General features: G+C 60.0%; 3 protein-coding genes across 8 annotated transcripts in view; 2 read left to right on the top strand and 1 right to left on the bottom strand.

Moving 5' to 3' along the window:
* Window positions 1-2,159: 2,159 nt before the first annotated feature.
* On the top strand, window positions 2,160-4,711 carry TMUB1 (transmembrane and ubiquitin like domain containing 1). The gene is made up of 3 exons (XM_040643796.1): window positions 2,160-2,317; window positions 3,186-3,604; window positions 3,895-4,711. Exons 1-3 carry the CDS (start codon window positions 2,204-2,206, stop codon window positions 4,244-4,246), a joined length of 885 nt encoding a protein of 294 aa, XP_040499730.1. The 5' UTR covers window positions 2,160-2,203; the 3' UTR covers window positions 4,247-4,711.
* Window positions 4,712-4,991: 280 nt separating this feature from the next.
* On the top strand, window positions 4,992-9,289 carry FASTK (Fas activated serine/threonine kinase). Of its 5 annotated transcripts, none has more exons than XM_040643801.1 (10): window positions 4,992-5,166; window positions 5,948-6,370; window positions 6,860-7,039; window positions 7,167-7,306; window positions 7,783-7,996; window positions 8,146-8,260; window positions 8,469-8,560; window positions 8,656-8,791; window positions 8,863-8,977; window positions 9,079-9,289. In XM_040643801.1, the coding sequence occupies exons 1-10, from the start codon at window positions 5,085-5,087 to the stop codon at window positions 9,184-9,186; spliced, it is 1,605 nt and encodes a 534-aa protein (XP_040499735.1). In that variant the 5' UTR covers window positions 4,992-5,084; the 3' UTR covers window positions 9,187-9,289. The 5 variants fall into 5 exon arrangements, with proteins under 5 accessions (XP_040499735.1, XP_040499733.1, XP_040499737.1 ...); XM_040643799.1 differs by having other exon boundaries at window positions 4,997-5,166; window positions 8,101-8,260; XM_040643802.1 differs by having other exon boundaries at window positions 5,029-5,166; window positions 5,948-6,189; window positions 8,101-8,260.
* A 92-nt stretch (window positions 9,290-9,381) lies between these two features.
* SLC4A2 (solute carrier family 4 member 2) overlaps window positions 9,382-19,022 on the bottom strand; it is a 19,384-nt gene continuing 9,743 nt past the window's right edge. The window contains exons 1-18 of one of the 2 annotated variants that reach the window (XM_040643797.1): window positions 18,212-18,439; window positions 17,983-18,125; window positions 16,828-17,008; window positions 14,984-15,119; window positions 14,734-14,899; window positions 14,488-14,602; window positions 14,171-14,355; window positions 13,826-14,051; window positions 13,491-13,706; window positions 13,246-13,394; window positions 12,915-13,109; window positions 11,832-12,086; window positions 11,634-11,723; window positions 11,255-11,421; window positions 10,434-10,687; window positions 10,176-10,345; window positions 9,720-9,893; window positions 9,382-9,619 (exon numbers count right to left, since the gene is read on the bottom strand). In XM_040643797.1, coding sequence (XP_040499731.1) covers window positions 9,539-9,619; window positions 9,720-9,893; window positions 10,176-10,345; window positions 10,434-10,687; window positions 11,255-11,421; window positions 11,634-11,723; window positions 11,832-12,086; window positions 12,915-13,109; window positions 13,246-13,394; window positions 13,491-13,706; window positions 13,826-14,051; window positions 14,171-14,355; window positions 14,488-14,602; window positions 14,734-14,899; window positions 14,984-15,119; window positions 16,828-17,008; window positions 17,983-18,125; window positions 18,212-18,305 — 2,997 coding nt within the window. In that variant the 5' untranslated portion in view covers window positions 18,306-18,439 and the 3' untranslated portion in view covers window positions 9,382-9,538. Of the gene's footprint in view, window positions 9,620-9,719; window positions 9,894-10,175; window positions 10,346-10,433; window positions 10,688-11,254; window positions 11,422-11,633; window positions 11,724-11,831; window positions 12,087-12,914; window positions 13,110-13,245; window positions 13,395-13,490; window positions 13,707-13,825; window positions 14,052-14,170; window positions 14,356-14,487; window positions 14,603-14,733; window positions 14,900-14,983; window positions 15,120-16,827; window positions 17,009-17,982; window positions 18,126-18,211; window positions 18,440-19,022 lie in introns of those variants that run through there. The other variant, XM_040643798.1, reaches the window with a different exon arrangement.

Raw genomic sequence — 19,022 nt, forward strand, 5'->3', positions numbered from 1 at the left:
CCCCCCCCCCCCCCCCCCCCCCCCCCCCCCCGCCATGGGATGTATGTGACATTCCTCAGGCAGTCCTGGCTGCCCTAAAGGACAAGGAAACAGTCCTTACTACCTACAGCCCATTGACAAGTCCTTGAAACAGGCATGGTGACATTCCTCTAGGAACTCAGCTGCCTCGATGTTAATACTTTGCTAAGGGCAAAAGGCAGTCCTAGCCTGACCCCCTCCCCTCCACCAAGATCCTGTAAGTCTACTTTAACGTATAAAAATTCCTTTGGAAACTTCCTTTATCTCTAACCCCCCAAGATACGTATTGGCAATCATCCCCCAAGCATATGGCCCACCGATATACATCTGAAGGGTCTCATGACTCAGGTTTTATTAGACGGTAATGAATGAACTTTTCCCAACAACAGCTAGCCCCCTCAAGGTCTGGAAACCTTGCTTCCAAAATTCCCTAGAGACTTACGCTATCCCTAACCCCCTCCCCACTTGAGGGTATAAAATAGGCCGTTCCTCACAACCCGGGGCAGCAGCTCTTTCTGCCCATGGGTCCTGTCCCCGTGCTTTAATAAACCACCAATTTTGCACCAAAGACACCTCAAGAATTCTTTCTTGGTCATCGGCTCCGGACTCCACCCCACTGAACGTCACGTATATCCCCCAACCTCATCACCAACGCAGTCACCCAAGTGTCTCGTTCCATCCAAAGAACCAGATGCGAGCTACTCAACACCTGGGGCCTCCTTAACTCCTGAGAGATTCAGGTTCTATCTACATGTTTGATCTTACTGATGTCTTGAACCTTCTCTGTGCTTCATCTGCAAAATACAGTGGTTGAGCAGAACACCTAGCTCTGATGCTGTGTAATTCTGAAAGCAATAGCAAACATCTCTTTCAGATGCTTAACTAGAACTGACAGCAAGAATTTGCACCAGGTAGCTCCCAGGAGAAATGCTGAGGGTAAAGAGTTTCTCCTATGTGTTGCCCCAGCAGTCAGCACAGATCTATGTTAGGCCCTGTGGGCTTGTCTACAAGTCTCTCCCCTATCGTTGTATGAGCCATGTGAGGGCAGGGACAAGTTCACACGTATGAATCACCATTGTATTCCCTGCATCTTGCACAGTGCCTGACATATAGTATACATTTAATACATGTTTCTAGAATAAACGAATGAATAGGAGAGAAGGAACTAGAGAGAAGTTAGGTCTGTATGTTATACATCTAAACTGACTTTCTCAAGGCAATACCTGTTCCCACTTGGGGTACCTGCTCCCATAAGTAAGCATGAACTATGGAAACACTAGGGCACGTTACTTTTCACCAAGACTGGCCTATAAAACCCAGGACGTGAGATCTCTGCAGCCCAGAGGAAGGAGGGAAAAGCCATAGAAATTAGCTGGCCCAAGCCAGGCTGGGGCTGAGTCCTCTACACAGTAACACTCTAAGGACCTAGTGTCTAAGCCCAGATTTGGGTGGAGCGTGTACTCTCGGGTACTCCGGTTAATACAGGTGAGCAGACACCTACTGTATAACAGGTCCCTGACATAGTTTTCACACTGGTTTAATAAAATACTTAAGTTCTTCTTTACAATTTCCTTATGAATTATGTTTTAGAAACAAAGCAATTAAGGTTCAAAGAGATTCGATGGTCCACCCAAGGTTGTACAGTTAATAAACACAGGATAAGAGATCAGCATTTGTGCCAGGTTCCAAGGTCTATGCTTCTTGCACAGTCTTACAGGGTCAAGGTGGAGCAAGGGTCCAGGGAGACAGGACAGCCCAAGCCACTGTGGCCAGCCCTGGGGATGAATGTCCTCAGCCAACCTGATGGGACAGCCCACGAGTACCGGGCTCTGAGCCAAAGAGTCAATTACGGGGGCCCACAATGCCTTTTGACGTCCACTCTGATATAAGAACAGACCGGGATAGGGGTCACCTGAGCTCCCCAGAGCCTGCATCTGGAAACAGGGTGCTCTGACGTGTTCTCGCTGACGTCGGTTTTTGGAGTGACAGATGCCCTGGATGCCAGCGGGGGAGGTGGCGGGTCCTGCTGTGGCTCGAACCTCAGGAGGCTGGCACAACCCTTAAGCCCGCCCCCGCGGGCCCCTCAGCGACTTGCGGTCACCAGGACTAGCCTGCGGATCCCGGCACGTGGGTCAGAAGGGCGGAGGGCGGGAAATGCGCACCGCGCAGGACTACAAGTCCCACAATGCTCCGAGCAGCGGCGGCAGGGAAGGAGGGGGTGCCTTCAGGTGTCCGCGACCTCGGCGCCTCCCGTCCGGAAGTGCCCGAGGGTCCGCTATGGAGCTGGCGGAGCCGGGCGGTGAGTCCCCGCGCGGTGACCGCGCCCACCCCACCGCCCCGGGCCCCAGCTGGCTCCCTCTCGCCCCGCCCAGGGTTCGCCGGTGCCCTCCCGTGGCTCCGGGGGGCGGGAAGATGGGAGGGGTGATGGAGGAGTTGGGGGTGGGGAGGGCGAAGTCTCGGATTCCCGGGCGGGATCTCGGGTCCGCCTGCGGAGTGGGTTTGGAGAGGCTTCCAGGGGAGGCGCCGAGTCGGGCTGCCGCGGGGTGGGGCTTGAGTAGACCGGAGGGGCTAAGTTGGGTGGGGGGATGATGGCAGCCCTCCGAAGCTCCGAATTGCCAAAGGGTGGAGATTGACGTATGGTGTGGGGAAGGCTTGGGAAGCAGACCCCGGCCGCGGGCGGGTGGGGTTTGGTTAAATGATAGCGGGGCTGGGAGTGGAGGGCCTAGAACCCCATTTCCTTCCCCCTTGAAGAAACGTACTGATGGAGGAGTAGATAAGCTTTGGGGTGAAATAGACGAAGACGGTAAACTTTGGGATAGTAGATGGAAGATTAGGTAAGCTTTGGGGTGAAGTTTGCTGACAGTTGAATTTAGGGGAGAGGTTGCTTAGAAGATCAAGGCCCTTACATTGGGATAGTGTTTGAATGAATTGGGGAGATGGTCAAAAACCTAGAACTCAGGTTACAAAAAGTTAGGGCTTGGGATTTGGTTATGGGACGGGGCACTGGAGGGAAGTTTGGGACAACCGGGTTTCAGAACAGTATGTGCCCCAGGGTGGAGCATGGGTAAGGGGGCAGAGTTTGGTGGGGTGGGGTCAGGAGCCTGTTGGAGTTCAGGGGGCTGTTGGCCAGCGAGCCAGCCCCTCATGGGTTCTTTGTACCTCTCCAGCTCAGTAAGGTGGCAGGCAAGGCAGGTGCCATGGCCTTGATTGAAGGGGTGGGTGATGAGGTGACCGTCCTTTTCGCGGTGCTTGCCTGCCTTCTGGTGCTGGCTCTCGCCTGGGTCTCAACACACACCGCGGAGGGTGCCGACCCACTGCCCCAGCCATCAGGGACTCCAACACCAGCACAGCCCAGTGAAACCATGGCGGTCACCGGCAGCATCAGAGGGGAGGCCCCAGGAGCCGAGACCCCCAGCTTGAGACACAGAGGTCAGGCTGCACAGCCAGAGCCTGGCATGGGGCTCTCAGCAACATCGCCGTCGCCGGACTCCCCCCAGGAGCCCCTAGTACTGCGGCTGAAATTCCTCAACGATTCAGAGCAGGTGGCCAGGGCCTGGCCCCACGATACCATTGGCTCCCTGAAAAGGTAAGCTGGGATGAGGACAGGAAAGAAATTCTAAAGATTGGGGTGGGAGTGATTACAAACCCAGAAGGGCCACCAGAGAGATCTGAGACTTCCCCCTCCTTCTATGGACGAGGGAACTGAGGTCCCCACATCGCGCACTGTATCATTCCCCTGTAGCAGGAGGGGACCCCCGTAGACGCCACCACCTGGGTGGTGGGTGGAGGCAAAGGTGAGGGGTGGGAGTGTTGTTGTGGGCAAGGGACCAGGATTGCCTGAGGCCTGCTCTCTTACCCAGGTCCCTCTCTCCTCAGGACCCAGTTTCCCGGCCGGGAACAGCAGGTGCGACTCATCTACCAAGGGCAACTGCTAGGAGACGACACCCAGACCCTGGGCAGCCTTCACCTCCCGCCCAACTGCGTTCTCCACTGCCACGTGTCCACGCGCGTCGGTCCCCCACACCCCCCTTGCCCACCAGGGTCAGAGCCAGGCCCCTCCGGGCTGGAAATAGGCAGCCTGCTGCTGCCGCTCCTGCTGCTGCTGCTGCTGCTGCTCTGGTATTGCCAGATCCAGTACCGGCCCTTCTTTCCCCTGACCGCCACCCTGGGTCTGGCCGGCTTCACCCTGCTCCTCAGTCTCCTGGCCTTTGCCATGTACCGCCCGTAGTGCCTCCACGGGCTCTCGGAAGCGTTGCTGGCCCCTCTGGACCTTGCTCCCCACGACACAGTGGGCGCTGTTGTCTGCCCAGGCCCACCTCTCCGGCCTGCCTCTTCCCACTACCCTGGAGCCCAGCGCTGCGCAGCAGAGCGCTCCGGGAGGCGGCCGAGGCCCCTCGCTGTGACCTCCATGGCTCGGGGCCACCTCCCGGGGCTGCTGGCTCTCAGCCCCCATTGACAGTCAGCTCCTCGGGGTCGGGCAGCTGTTGTCACTGCCTTGGCCCTGGGCAGAGCCGGGCTACACCCCTGGGCCCTTCTTAGTACTCTGCCTGAGGACCCAGCCACCTCTAGTCCCTAATAGCTCCTTGGGCTGATTTGAGGACCTAAGGACTGCGGGGGCGCTGGGGAAGAGGATCTGGGAGGGGCAGAGGGATTGTGTGGGACACGTGCAGATTAAATAACTGTGAAGTTTTCACTCCTGGTGTGTGTCTGGGTGTGTGGGCCCGTGGGGGTATTGGACGGGGAGCCCCTGCCCACTGGGAGTTAATGCGTGAAGGGCGCGGACGGAGCCCCCCCGGGGCTCCCAACATTACAAGACAGGCCGCCGACTTCCGCTCTCTCTTCGCCCCAGTCTCCGCTCCTGGCCCTTTGGCTCCGCCCCTCCGCCCCCGGCACCGCCCCGGCTCGGCGCGCGCAGCTTCCCGGAAGCGGGGGGCGGGGCGTGCGACGCCGGGGCGCGCGGGGCCTGACGGGAGCCACGTCTGTGCTGGTCGGGGGCTGAGACGCAATTGGCGTCCAGACCGCGGTCCGGGGGTTGCTGGGAAGATGGCGGACTCGGTGGCCGGCCGATGAGGAGGCCGCGGGGGGAGCCCGGCTCCCCGGCCCCGAGACCGACTGAGGGAGCGACCTGCGCGGGGCCTGGGGAGCCATGTAGGGGTGGCGCCTACGGGGCGGGCTGCGGGAGGGCGGCGGGAGTTGGTGTTGGTGACCGTGACCACGGTCTTCTGGCGTTGCCGGGCCCGGGTGGGTGTGGGGGCCCCTGACACGGCGGACTCCGCGCCATTGCAAAGCTGCGCGCTCGGGCTCCACAGCGCCCTGCGAGGTGGGCGCTGCGTTCTCGTTTCACGGGCGAGGAGGCTTGGGCAGAGAGACGAAGCCACTTGTCCAAGGTCATGCAGCTGGTAAGTGGGAGCGCCCAGCATGGAACCCAGGACCGCCCGGCTGCCGAGCCCGCGTTCCACCCTCCTTGCCGCTGCCGCCTCCTGCGGGAGGGGGAGGTGGTCGGGAGGGCGTATCGACGGGGCAAGCTGGGCTCCAGGCTGGGCACGACCACTAACCCGATTCGTGACCTCGGGCTTAACCCCTTTTCCTCTCTGGGCCTTGGTTTCTCCACCTGTGAAATTGAGGTAGTGCCAACCCTGCCTACCACCGCGAAGGCGTGTGTGGAGCATCGGAGGAGATACGTAGTGCATGTGGACTTCCTTTGTAAATATCACGGTGCTGAGTTACACTGAAGGTGCTGTTTCAAAGGATGGAAGGAGGCCGAGAGGGGCGGGTGGGAAGAAGACTAGAGCAGTCACAAGGAAGGGTGAACATGAGTGGGTTGCTCTGACCTCTGGGCCCTCTGAATGGGGACTGAGGTCAGGAGTAGATAGCCGGTTTTTCTCCCCTTTGGAGAAAACCTCACCCCCTTTTCTGGGCTGCCCCTCAGGGTCTCCATCACCCAACTCCATGCTTCGAGTCCTGCTCTCTGCCCAGGCCTCTGCTGCTCGGCTGTCTGGCCTGCTGCTGCTCCCGCCAGTACAGCCCTGCTGTCTGGGGCCCAGCAAGTGGGGGGACCGGCCTCCTGGAGGAGGCCTCCATGCAGGCCCTGTTCAGGGGCTACAGCGGCTTCTGGAACAGGCGAGGAGCCCTGGGGAGCTGCTGCGTTGGCTGGGCCAGAACCCCACCAAGGTGCGCGCCCATCACTACCCTGTGGCACTTCGTCGTCTGGGCCAGCTCTTGGGGTCTCAGCCACGGCCCCCTCCCGTGGAGCAGGCCACACTACAGGACTTGAGTCAGCTCATCATCCGAAACTGCCCCTCCTTTGATATTCACACCATCCACGTGTGTCTGCACCTTGCAGTCTTACTTGGTGAGGAGGGTGTCTGGGGGGTGGGTGTTAACGGAAGAATAGAGAAAGAGCATAGAAGACCCAAGATCACTGACAGAATTCACCTCTCAGGCTTTGCCAGGAATGGTACATGGCCTGGCACACTTGGTGCTGCTCCCCTGTATCCACAGCAGACACCAGGAGTCCAGCAGCATTCGTTCCAGCATAGCTAGGGGTGCCAACCCTGATTCCTTCCAACACAGTGCTCTAGGAAGCCACTACAGTTTGTCACCGTTGGCGTGCAATGAGAGCTTATTTGCCATGTTTGTATAAGGTCTTCCCCACAGACTGTTGTGATACCTCACGTTCACGTGGTATTTCACATTTCTCCAGTGCTACTTACACTATAGCAACCCTTCCATCCAGAACATGGAGACGTGAAAGGTTGGGAATTCACCAACTGAACCCCATGACTGGAACAGAGCAGCTCCCCGTTACCAGGCCTGCCTCCTCTGACCCTCTCCCTCTCAGGCTTCCCGTCCGATGGGCCCCTGATGTGTGCCCTGGAGCAGGAGAGAAGGTTCCGCCTCCCTCCGAAGCCACCTCCCACTCTGCAACCTGGCCTGCGCGGTGGGCAAAGATTGGAAGCTGCTCTGAGCTGCCCGCGTTTCCTGAGGCGACCGCGGCAGCACCTCATCCGCAGCCTGGCAGGTGCTGGAGGGGACTGAAGGCAGGTGGCGGGAGGGGCTGAAGAGGAGGCAGGTGGTGTCTTCAGGCTGAGGTGGAATCTAGTTGAGATCTGGCCTGAGGGTCCACCATAATAGGCTGTTCTTCACAGAGGCCAGGCCAGAGGAACTGACTCCCCACGTGATGGTGCTCCTGGCCCAGCACCTGGCCCGGCACCGGTTGCGGGAGCCCCAGCTTCTGGAAGCCATTGCCCACTTCCTGGTGGTCCAGGAAGCCCAGCTCAGCAGCAAGGTGGGATTACCTCCCACCCTGCCATGCTCCTCTCCTAGCCCTCCTCTGTGTCAGGCCCTGCCCCCTGTTCAGCTTGATTGGCTGCCTCCTGCAGCAGACAACCAGCCAGGCTCTCTGCTCGGTCCCCTGGGGTTTCATCTTTGCTCACCCCCACCTGGCTCGTCCACCTACCCAGCGTGTGTGCCGGGTTCTCTGCAGTTCTCCGCACTCGGCGCTGTCTTAGCTTCGTTGAGCCCACTCCTCTAAGTCTTCAGGGCCAGACTTAGCGATGTCTCCTCCACTGGTTTGATTAATGACATGGGGCTCAAGACACTGGTTATGCTGTCGAACTTCTGGTGTGTACGTCGGGGTAGAGGGATTGTTCTGCCTTTACAGAGACATGATAAGCGTGCAGGCCAAGCCTCCCTGAGGTTCAGCTTGTGAAGGATATTGGAGAATTGTTTCGTGCTGGGTGAAGGGCTGCTCTTCCTCCACAGGTGGTACAGAAGTTGGTCCTGCCCTTTGGGCGGCTGAACTATCTGCCCCTGGAACAGCAGTTTATGCCCTGCCTTGAGAGGATCCTGGCTCGGGAAGCAGGGGTGGCTCCCCTGGCTACTGTCAACATCTTGATGTCACTGTGCCAGCTGCGGTGTCTGCCCTTCAGAGCCCTGCACTTTGTCTTTTCCCCAAGTTTCATCAACCACATCAGTGGTGCGCGGACGGGAGGGCTGGCTGGGGACTCGGGGGCCAGCGGGCAGGGGAAAGTGGGGGTGGGAGTCTGCAGACCCGCGAGCCTCAGCCCTGCTTTCCCACAGGCACCCCTCATGCCCTGATTGTGCGGCGCTACCTCTCCCTGCTAGACACGGCCGTGGAGCTGGAGCTTCCAGGATACCGGGGTCCCCGCCTTCCCCGAAGGCAGCAAGTGCCCATCTTCCCCCAGCCACTCATCACTGACCGTGCCCGCTGCAAGTACAGGTGGATGGGGCGGCTTGGGGGAGGGGAGGGGACCAGCCTGCAGGAAGCAGAGTAGAAAAGCCAGGAGGACCCTGAACTGTCCATGCTGATGACCCACTCTTAGCAGTCGTAGAGGGAAAAAAATGGGCCTTGGGACATCAAAGGCATTTGCCCAGGGCCAAGCCTCCTGAACCTTCCATATCGGTGTTTGTTCCCCCTCCCGTCTCAGTCACAAGGATATAGTGGCGGAGGGGCTGCGCCAGCTGCTAGGGGAGGAGAAGTACCGACAGGACCTGACTGTGCCTCCAGGCTACTGCACAGGTGAACTGCAGGCGGGCAGGTGGGTGGCCGGCGGGGGATACAGAGCCTTGGCGAGAAGCCAGTGGCCCTTTCTCTCCCCCCTTCCCCCGTTCCAGACTTCCTGCTGTGTGTGAGCAGCTCTGGTGCTGTGCTTCCCGTGAGGACCCAGGACCCCTTCCTACCCTACCCTCCCAGGTCCTGTCCCCAGGGCCAGGCTGCCTCTCAGCCCACTACCCACGACCCTGCCCAGAGGTAAGGGAAGAGGGCGGGAGAGCCCCCCTGCCTCTGTGGACACCACCCTGAACATGGTCCACTCCCTCCAGGGTGGTGCTGATGCTGCGAGAACGCTGGCATTTCTGCCGGGACGGCCGAGTGCTGCTGGGCTCACGGGCCCTACGGGAGCGGCACCTGGGCCTGCTGGGCTACCAGCTCCTGCCGGTGAGAGCACCCCCGCCCCGGGAGAGACTCCATGCCAGCCTCACGCCCCTCGCCCAGTCCACAGACCCCGTGGGTAACCTGCCACTCCCCCTCCCCTGCAGCTACCCTTCGAGGAACTGGAGTCACAGAGAGGCCTGCCCCAGCTCAAGAGCTACCTGAGGCAGAAGCTCCAGGCCTTGGGCCTCCGCTGGGGGCCTGAAGGGGGGTGAAGGGGGTACACTTGGGGCTCAGGATGACCCCCTGATGAGGGGTGGACAATTTGCACTTTGGCTCTCTATCTTTTGGTTTCTCATTAAAGTCCCTTTCCTTGCCCATCGTGCATCTCATTTCTGGGACAGGGAGCGGGCTGGGCCCCCCCTTTGCCATCCACGCTCCCTCCCCATATAGAGACAGAAGGCCAGAGGTAGGTGGGGGCCGAAGCACTTTACTGTAGGGGAGTGGGGATGGTATGGGGACTTTAAATTATTCACTTAAATAAAAACGAGGGAGGGAATGGAGAGAGCACCCCCCAGCCCCTGCTCCCTCTGTCCGTCCATCCCTTGGCTGTGGTCCAGGCAGCAGCTACACAGGCATGGGCATCTCGTTGTACTCGTCCACACCCTCCCGCTCATCGAACACTGGCTCCGCCTCATTAGCATCCAGCTGTGGGGGGGAGGGGATCAAGAAGGTCGATCCTGACCTCAACCTGGGTGGGGACCCCAGATGGGGCCGGTGGCGCTGGGGGAGGGGCAGGAGGCCTTACGCATTTCATCTCTCTCTCGGTGAAGATGCGGGTGAGCACCACCATACGGAGGGGCACGGTGAGGATGAGGATGAAGGGGAAGGCCAGGGAGGCAGCTGTGGACATGACAGCCCAGAGCAGGGCCAAGCAGAGCAGCTGCAGGGCTGTGAACAGGTGCATCCGGAGGGTCCGAACCTGGGGGTGGGTGGGATATGACAGGTGAGCCGAGGCTTCTCCCCAGCACTGGAGGGCCCTGGTCCCTTGGAGGGCCACCAGGGCCTGCCACCTCTGGAAGATGGGTGACCCTTTCTCCCTCTATGGGGATGGCGGTGGCAGTCCTTTTTTGGGTGCTTACCAGAGCCGGGTCCGCACAGACTAAACGGTGGCTGAACACAATGGGCAGATGGGGGGCTGGAGAGTGACTGCCGCGGACCAGGAGGGGGCAGAGGCATGGGGCTCTTCCAAGTGGGGTCTTACCTTCTTGACATAGGTCACATCTGGGTGGTGCTTGGGGGGCATGAGCAGCAGGTGCAGCCGCTCATAGAACTGGATCCCATTAAGGGAGGTAACTCCCATGTACAGAAAAATTCCAAAGAGCACAGCCAGGGGTATCTGCCGGAGCAGATCCCCGATAACCAAGGAAAGACCTGGGGGAGGAGAGGGAGAAAGAGCTGGCCCGGGGGCTTCCCAGCCCCCGAGATGGCACGGGAAGGCTGGGGCAAGAGCTAAACATACCTACAAGCAGGGCAACCAGCAGCCCCGTTACCCGCTGCTCCTTGACCTCCTGGATCTTGGGCTTGTCCCCAGGCGCCACAGCCTTGCTCATGACGGTGAGTGCGTTGGCATGAGTGACGGAGCGCACGGTGGCAGCAGCCAACCAGGGCAGGCCAAAGAGGGCGCAGATGCCGCCCATGGCCACAATGAGCAGCAGGTCCAGGTGGAAGCCAGATCCCTTCTGCAGCATGCGCTCCTTCTTGGAGATGATCAGCCTGGGTGGGGACAGGCACTCCCTGATGCCCGCAGCCCTGGGCCCAGCCTGGCAGACAACTGTGTCTTCCCGGAGCTCCCAGCCAGGAGCCTCTATCTGCCTTTGGAATCTGGTGGTCCTGCCCATTCCATCAGGACGAGAGTTCTGTCATGAGGTGAGGCCCCTCTAGGCCACCCTCCCTGCCCTTCAGGACAGCTTCCAGCCTCCACTGTGCCCATCAGTGGAACGTTCTCCTGCCTACAGAATAAATTCTAGGGGCACCTGGGTGGTGCTAAAGGTTAAACATCCGACTCTTGGTTTTGGCCCAGGTCGTGATCCCAGGGTCGTGAGATTGAGCTCAGCATGGAGTCCGCTTGAGATTCTCTTTCTCTCCCCTGCCCTCCTACTTGCGCTGTTTCTCTCTCTCAAATAAATAAATCTTCAAAAAAATAAATTCTAGGGGCCAGCCTGGCATTCCGGGCTTCCGTCACCCAGTGCACCCCATCTCCTCGCCTTGCTGGGGCTCCAGCCCTTCCACAACAACACTGTTCCCGTCTGCAGAGCACCCCCGTCGGCTAGAACCACTCACGTGGTGATCTGAGTTTCCATGAAGATCAGGATGAAAACCAGGACAGCAGGCAGCAGGCTGGCGACCATCATCCACACGGGGAAGGGGCTGCTCTCCCCTAAAGGGTTGATGACCCAGCCCCGCTTTTCTGGGGCTGTCACTGAGAATCCGCTGGGCACGCTCAGCTTCTGTAGGGCAGAGGGTGGGGCCAGGGACCAGTGAACGGCGGAGGGAAAGACAGCCCTGAGGTGCGCTGGGCAGGGCGAATGCTGAGGGCGTGGCGTGGAAGAGGCCGGGTGTCTGCGCAGTCGAGAGGCAGCTCTGGGCTTGGGCTGGAGGGGAATCTCCGGAGCCCGGCGCCAGGCAGCCCCTCCTCACCGCGGCACGTGTTCCGCCTTACCTGGGTATAGGTGTCCTCAATACTGTAATCCACAAGCACCATGATGAGGATCGCGATGGGCACCCCGAAATCCCCAATCACCCGCCGCACCTGTGGGCAAGCACCGTGCTCAGAGGCCCCCCGCCCCGCTCCGGCCCTGACGTGGACACCCTTTCCAGCCCCCCTCCCGCCCACCCTCCGGCATTTCAGCCCACACACCCGGCCAGGGAAGAACCGGCTATTCTTGAATTTGCGCAGGAAGAAAGCGATGAAGAAGGTGCCGGCCATGAGCACCAGTGACAGCAGGGCGGTGTTGGGCTGGCCCCGGGGCCTCCCCTGCCTAGCCGGCCCCGGGGAGCTCCCGTTCCCCGGCCCCAGCGTGGCTCCTGCCCCATGCCACGTGCTGTTCTCGCCGCTGTCCGCCTCAGAGCTGTTGGAGACCGAACAGCCGTGGAGGGGATGTTCCTGGAAGATCTAGGGAGAGGACAAAGGACTCCATCAGCCAAAGTGGAGAGCTTTCTGGGCGCGGATATATGCTGAGTAGGGCAGGCAGGGTAGGAGATGGCAGGCCTGGCCTTAAGGGGCTTTTTTTTTTTTTTTTTTTTTTTTTTTTTTTAGAAAGAGAGAGCACAAGCGGGGGAGTGGCAGAGGGAGAGAAAGAAGCAGACTCCCTGCTGAGCAGGGAGCCCAGATGAGACTTGATCCCAGGACCCTGAGATCATGACCTGAGCTGAAGGCAGACGCCTCACTGACTGAGCCCCCCCTAGGCGCTCCCGGGCTTGTCTTGTTGATCAAGAAAATGAGTGAAGTGACCGGATGGGAGCAAGGGAAACGGGATTCAGGCAGTGGGGGCATAGCTGCAGCCAGGCCTGGCCGGGCAGGATGCGGAGCGCAGAGGACCACAGGGGCGTGTCCTCTCCTAAGCCTCACTCGGGCACAGCTCCAAGGCCCAGACTGTGACTGTGTGTGTCATCTTGGGGCCCTTTCTCTTTGACACTTCTGGACTGTCTGCCACTTTAACAAAATGACATGTTTCCTTTGTTATTAAAAATGTGTGAGTTTTTAAGATTGACCTGAAGTCCCGGGATGTGTGTTGGTGACAGGGAGGGTGGTGAGGGGCCAGGAGGAAGAACCAGCCCGTGCTCCATGCACTTCCTGGACCGCAGCCCAGGGGACCTCTGGGCTAGCCTGGGACCTCCTACCCCAAAGCAAGGGCACGAGAAGGGCAGTAGGCTCCCCGGCTCCCTCCGGTCCCAAGGTCTCACCCCTCCCGACCCAGCTCTCACAGCAGGGCCTGCTCACCTTGACCAGCTTGTAAAACGTCTCATAGATGAAGATGAGGGAGATGAGGAAGGCAAAGATCTCCTGGGTGAAACGGGAGACAAAGCGCACCAGGAAGCTCCCCTCCAGGGCCACCATGAGCAGGGCGAGGAACACCAGCCAGAAGCCGATCCACACGCGGCCCACCAGGTACTCTAGGTTGTTGCTGCTGCAAAACTGGGCGCGGGGGGGGAGGGGGGGCAGTCAGGTCCCAGAGCCCAGGGGCTAGCGAGGTGGGCGTGTTCGGGGAACAGGAGGGGCAGCCGGAGCAGGGCAGGAAGAGCCAGCCCCCTACTAGGCCGGGGGCCCTTACCGAGAAGAAGGCCTCCTCAAAGACCAGCAGGGGCCCGGAGAAGCCGATCACCAGCAGCGGCTGGGCCCCCAGCAGGCAGAAGACCACACCCTGGAGCGCCGTGGACATGATCAGCTCCGACACCCCAATCAGGTCCTGAGTCTTCTCTCCTGGGGTGGCAGGAAGCGGCTCAGGAGCCGGCAGCCAGGGCGCTGGGCATGCCCTGCCCCCGTGCCCCCCCCCAACCCCTGGAAGCCTCTCCTTACCCAGCAGCCCCCCGAAGGTGATGGCAGGAGACAGGGCCGCGAAGTAGATGAAGATGACAGCAGCCAGGCACTGGGGGTCGAGTGCATCTCGGAAGTCACTCAGGTAGTGGGGATAGCGGCGCCGCACATCCCGGATCAGGCCCCCAAAGGGCCGGCCCGTCCGCCGGAGGGGATCGTCTTCGACTGCACCCGCCACCTCTACCATCTGCAGGAGCGCTGCAACCCGGGCCTCCGTCAGGGCGCCCGCCGCAGCCCCCCCTGTGCTCGGCTCCCTCCTCCACGTGCACACAGACCACCCCGACCTGAGCCCCGGAGCCCCCGCAGGGGGCCCGTACCCTTGTCTTGTGCTGACTTGGGCTCCAACCCAGCCCCAGGGGGCAACAGCCGGCCCTGCTCCTCCCGCTTCTTGAGCATCTGGCGCTGGAAGTGAGCGACGGAGCGCAGCAGCTCCTCGCCCTGCACTTCCGAGGGCGGCAGCACCACGCTGCAGTCCAGGAAGGCGTTGATGGCGGTCAGCAGGTCCTCCCGCTCGTCGGCCAGGTAGGCTGCCTCGTGGAATTGCTGCCAAAGCAGGCCCAGGGCCGGTGAGGGTGCGGGGCAAGGGCCGGGGTCCCGGAGCGGGGCCGGGGTGGGGGGGGCATGGGGGGAGGTGTCCCCACGGGCGCCAGGGAGGGCCTGACCTTATCAGACATGAGGGTGGAGATGGAGCGGCCGATCTCGTGGTAGTCCATGTTGGCGCTGCTCGGGCCCAGAAGCAGGAAGAGGAAGCGCACGGGCACGGGCACCTCCAGCACCGCGTCCAGCTCCACCGCCTCCCGCAGCCGCACGAAGGCCATGGTGGGGCGGGAGAGGAACTCCACACAGCCTAGGGGCAGGGTGCCATCGTGGGCTAAGCGAGGCCACAGGCCGCTCCCCAGCCCCCAGCCCCCAGCCCCAGGGTGGTACCAAGGCAGGCCTGGCCGTCGCCACCCCCCACCCGCAAGACTTGTCCACGTACCCACAAGGACCACTGTGGCCTCCGCATTCTCAGGGATCTTCTCCAGCAGCTTCAGTTCGTGCTTGGACTTGGAGCGAGTGATGCCGGCTGGTGGGGCTGGAGGTGGTAGCTCCCGCTGGGGATGCAGAACGGAGCTCAGCCCGGCCAGGCACCCCTCGGCTTATTCACACCGGGATCGCACGCAGCCCTGCAGCCCGCGGGGGTGACTGGGACCTGAACCAGCCAGCGCCTACCCGTTCCCCTCACCTCTCGTTCCACCTCTAGCCGAGTCTCAGGAACACCTCCGATGAGAGGCTCAGTGACATGTGGATCACTCTCGGCCCCCTGGCCGTGGTGATGCCCAAGCAGGGAGCCAAGGGAGCCGGCTGAGATGTTTCGAGGGAAGGAGAAGTCCTTCTCATCACTCGGGTGGCTGGGAGAGCAGAGGGCAGTGAGGGAAGGAGGCAGTGGCCAGGGCAAGGGGGGAGGCAGGCAGGAGCAGCAGGTGGGGCCTCACCTGTGTTTCAGGAGCAGGGCCCGCAGCACGTTGGCTCTGTCCTCAGCCTTGATCTGGTCGGAGATGACCATCTGCTCCACCACCTGGTGGGCCACCCCTGGCAGGGTCTGCTGGTCCAGGTCCAAAAGCACAGCCCCTGGAATAAGGATGGCATGGACGGGCCCTCATCCCCAGGCAAGAAGCGAGGGCAGGGGGTGGAAGGGAGAGAGAACCAGGGACGAGGGGGCAGCCAGATAAGCACGGTCCAGGGACGGAGCACTGCCGCAGAAACCAGGAGCAGGGCTCAAGACCCAAGCCCCATCATGTCTCTGACCCATCACGTCCACTCCTTCTGACCTTCTCCCACAGGCATGTGGTGGGGCTCAGCAGAGGCCACAGAGGCAGGGCCCTCCCAGAGGTCCCTTCCAAGGAGCACGCAGCCTCCGCTAGGGCGCACCAGGCCATCCACTCAGATGGGGCCACTCTTTGCTGCTAGAAAGTTCCTCCTTTCAGTGAGCCACACGCTACCTCCCCTAGCATCCACTCTCGAGTCCTAGTTTTGCCCTCTGAGCACGACATGGCCCATCTGTGGCCTTGAGCCATCTGAAGATGTCACCCTCCAGACTGGGCTCCTCGGCTTCCCCAAGTCCAACAGCTGCTCATGGGACAGTTTCCAGATCTTTCTACCCGGTCATTGCTCTGAACTACTATTTTATATAGAAACGGAAGTCCTTTCAAAAGTAACCAAGTCATCTTTCTGTCGAGGTCAACTTGTAGGAACACAGAACCAGACAACGAACAGAACCATTTAAACAAAAATTGGGGGTGCCTGGGTGGCTCTATCGGTTAAGCATCTGTCTTCGGCTCAGGTCATGATCCCGGGGTCCCGGGATCAAACCCTGCGTTGGGCTCCCTGCTCAGCAGGGAGTCTGCTTCTCCCTCTGCCTTTACCCTTCCACCCTTCCTCGTTCTGTCTCTCTCTCCCTCTCTCTCTCATGGTCTCTCTCAAATAAATAAATAAATAAAATCTTAAAAAAACAAAACAAAAACAAAAAAATGGGTGTGACAACTAATAGAACCGAAGGCCTCTGAGCAGCCAGAATGGAGACCCCAAAGCCCAGCGATAAAGCATCTGCATGTTGGCACCTCCCCCAAAGCTTGAGAGCTCCCCTCCGAGCCTATTTACTCCTGGTTTCCAGAAACAATTCTGACAGCAGGGTTCTGAATCCTCAGCTGCTTAGACATAGGCCTTCTGACAGCAACTGGGAGCGACTTCTCCAAAAGGAAGGCAGAAACAAACACAGAGCCCAGACCTCAGAGACCTCAAGAGTCTCGCACCTTGGTCACTTAGTGAAAGTCACATAGCCCGCGGGGCACCTCGCTGGCTCAGTTGGAGAGCATGCAGCTCCTGATCTTGGGGTTGTGAGTTTGAGCCCCACTCTGGGTGCACAGATGACTTAAAAATAAAATTATTAAAAAAAAAAAAACACAATAACAACAAAACCCCCTTACATAGCCCTATAGATTAGATCATTTCAGAAAAGTTTCCATAGACATTCTTTAAAAACATGTCGCCATCCCAAACATACCAGCTTCGGTTATCTGAAAACATCACTTAAAGGAGCTATTTGCTAAAAATGCCAGATAAGAGAGACCGGTGTCGATCCTGCCCCGCGATCACCAATGACAGAGCCCCAGCCACGACAGGCTATATGACGTCATGAGAAGAGGAGGCTCCTTCCTGGGCTGGGGTAACAGTACACCCAGTGCTGCTCACGGCACCATTTGGGGGATTCTGGTCCTCAGCGAACGGGCTTAGCTGGCAGGATTTCCCCAGGGGGGCGGGGGAGGGTGGCGCAGGGTACCATGGGCCAGGGTCCGGCGGAGCTCCAGGAGGCTGCGGAAGGAGAGGGAGGCCACATGCGGCTTCCCCCAGCGCTCCGTCTCCTCCTCCACATCCTCCTCGAATTTGATCCAGCGCGCTGTTTCCCGCCACTGAGGCTCCTGGTTTTTGTCCAGCAGCAACTCGTTCAGCTCCACAAATACCTTGGGATAGAAGACGAGAGGCACGGCAAGGTCAGAGCCAGGGGGCCCCAGGGACTGTTCTCCAAGACGAGCAGCGTCAGGGTGGGCCTTGAGCCGGCACGGCACCGCGCACCGTACAGAGGCACAGGCCTAGCAAGATCTTAACCAAACTGACCCTCTCTTTGCCTCATCTGTAAAATGGGACTACTACTACTTCCCACCTTAAAGGCCTGTTACGGGGAATCAAAAGAAAGCATACAAAACCCTGAGCACCGTCCACGAGGTAGGAAGTGCTTGAGGAACGGTCACCACACACAGGCACGCACGCGCACATGCACGCACGCGACACTGGAATGTTGTGTGCTTCCGTGGATGCGAATTCAAGAACTGACAAAGCTGACCAAGAATGACAGAGCAGTCACAGCTGACGGCACTGAGCAGAGGCACGAAGGAAGAGAGTGTGGAAAACATTCTCTGTCTAGGCAGAGTTAGCCAGCTGTTTACATGTGTAAAGAGTCACCAAGCCCTACACTCAGCCCCAGGGCACCTCCCTGGATGCTGTTAGGCCTCAATAAAAAGGTAACAAAAATCCACTGGAAGGGGTGGGGTTGAGAACCAGATTGCTGTAGTCTAAGATGGGCGGTGTTCCTAAGGAACTGAGTGATCTTGGTCAATCACTGCCCCTGACTATGGCTGATGCCAACTGGGCTGTGTACCGCGCCACGGAGCCACCTCTAGCCCAGAGGGCCCTAAGCTTCTCACGGCCAGCGGCCAGAAAGCGGCCATCATATAGTAATCAACAGTGTCTAAGATGTGAATCGGTATCCTAACACCCAAATCAACAATGTCAAGGACTCTCGTGCAGTGTACAACCTTCACAACCACATATGGCAGTCCTGTTGGCGATTATTGCTGGCGTGTGTGTGGGCGGGGGGAGCCTGTGGGGAGGAAATGGATAGGGAGATAATGGCAGAGCGAGTAGTGGAGCACAGTACCTCGTGGGGCTTGTGGGGGGCCCGGGGCCGGGTCCGAGGCGTGGGGCCAGGCTCTCGCCCTTCCCGGCCGCCTTGTCCAGACCCTTTGGCATTCTTCCGCACCAAGTGCCGCCGCACTCCAGGAACGTCCTCAAACCGGTGACCTATGGGGGGGGGGGGCAGGGTCAGGCTTCCCCTCCCTCTTCCTCCTGTTCCCACCAGCACTGGGCTTCGCCTGGCCAGCACTCACTCTTCATGAGGTCTAGGTCAGCGGTGGCCAGCGTCTGGGCCTCACTCTCGTCTGTGGGGACTCGGGGCAGCAGTGCCTGCTCAGCCCCCGTCATGCTCCCGATGCGTCTCCTCTCCTGCAGATTGTAGCTTCGGTGCCCGGGCTGTGCCTTGGTCAGGGGACGCGCGGAGGCTCCCCCGTCATCGCCTCCAGCGGCACCGCTGGCCACGGCCACCACCTCCTCCACCGGGGCTCTGCACAGACGGAGCAGCTATGAGCCAGAGCCACGCAGGGGAGACCCGGACCCCACCCTCCTCGTTTCCCCACTCTCGGTGGGCGCCAACGTGGAACGGCGAGCCTCCCCCAAGCAGATGCGGCCTGCGATGTGGCTCTGCCCTTTATGGGCCGCGCCGCCGGAGCCGTCACACAAGCCCCCTCCGAACACAGCTCCTCAGAGCAAAGCAGAGGCAAGGCCAGCCTCCTCGGGTCCGGGGAGAGCTGATGTCTGCAACAGCAGCCAGGGCACAGCCTCCTTCCCCTCCAGAGCACACTCCTCCCCATGGGCTCAGGAGGGTCACAGATCCCAAGTTTCTAACCAGATGGAGTAAAGTAGGTAAAAATGGGCCTTTGAAAGTGTAGACGGCTCCCTTGCGGGCATGAGAATATGAGCTTGTCCTTAGAGGTGCAAACTTCTGCGCCTGTTCCCAAACCAGGATGTCTCCTTGCTCTCTGCCACGGCGCTCAGCCCCTGCCACACCACTCTGAACTGCTCTCCCATAGCTCCAAGCCCGTGTCCCCCATCCACGACGAGAAGAATCCCCCATCAGGCTTT

This window comes from Ursus maritimus, unplaced genomic scaffold, assembly GCF_017311325.1.
Source record: "Ursus maritimus isolate PB19 unplaced genomic scaffold, ASM1731132v1 scaffold_3, whole genome shotgun sequence".
NCBI lineage: Eukaryota > Metazoa > Chordata > Mammalia > Carnivora > Ursidae > Ursus > Ursus maritimus.

Bases quoted from the DNA above. Each gene is read 5' to 3' on its own strand.
- TMUB1 (XM_040643796.1), top strand. From the start codon at position 2,204: ATGCTCCGAGCAGCGGCGGCAGGGAAGGAGGGGGTGCCTTCAGGTGTC. The intron at 2,318-3,185 runs GTGAGTCCCCGC...GTACCTCTCCAG, and splicing joins GGAGCTGGCGGAGCCGGGCG to CTCAGTAAGGTGGCAGGCAA. The intron at 3,605-3,894 runs GTAAGCTGGGAT...CTCTCTCCTCAG, and splicing joins ACCATTGGCTCCCTGAAAAG to GACCCAGTTTCCCGGCCGGG.
- FASTK (XM_040643799.1), top strand. From the start codon at position 5,085: ATGAGGAGGCCGCGGGGGGAGCCCGGCTCCCCGGCCCCGAGACCGACT. The intron at 6,371-6,859 runs GTGAGGAGGGTG...TCTCCCTCTCAG, and splicing joins GCACCTTGCAGTCTTACTTG to GCTTCCCGTCCGATGGGCCC. The intron at 8,978-9,078 runs GTGAGAGCACCC...CCTCCCCTGCAG, and splicing joins TGGGCTACCAGCTCCTGCCG to CTACCCTTCGAGGAACTGGA.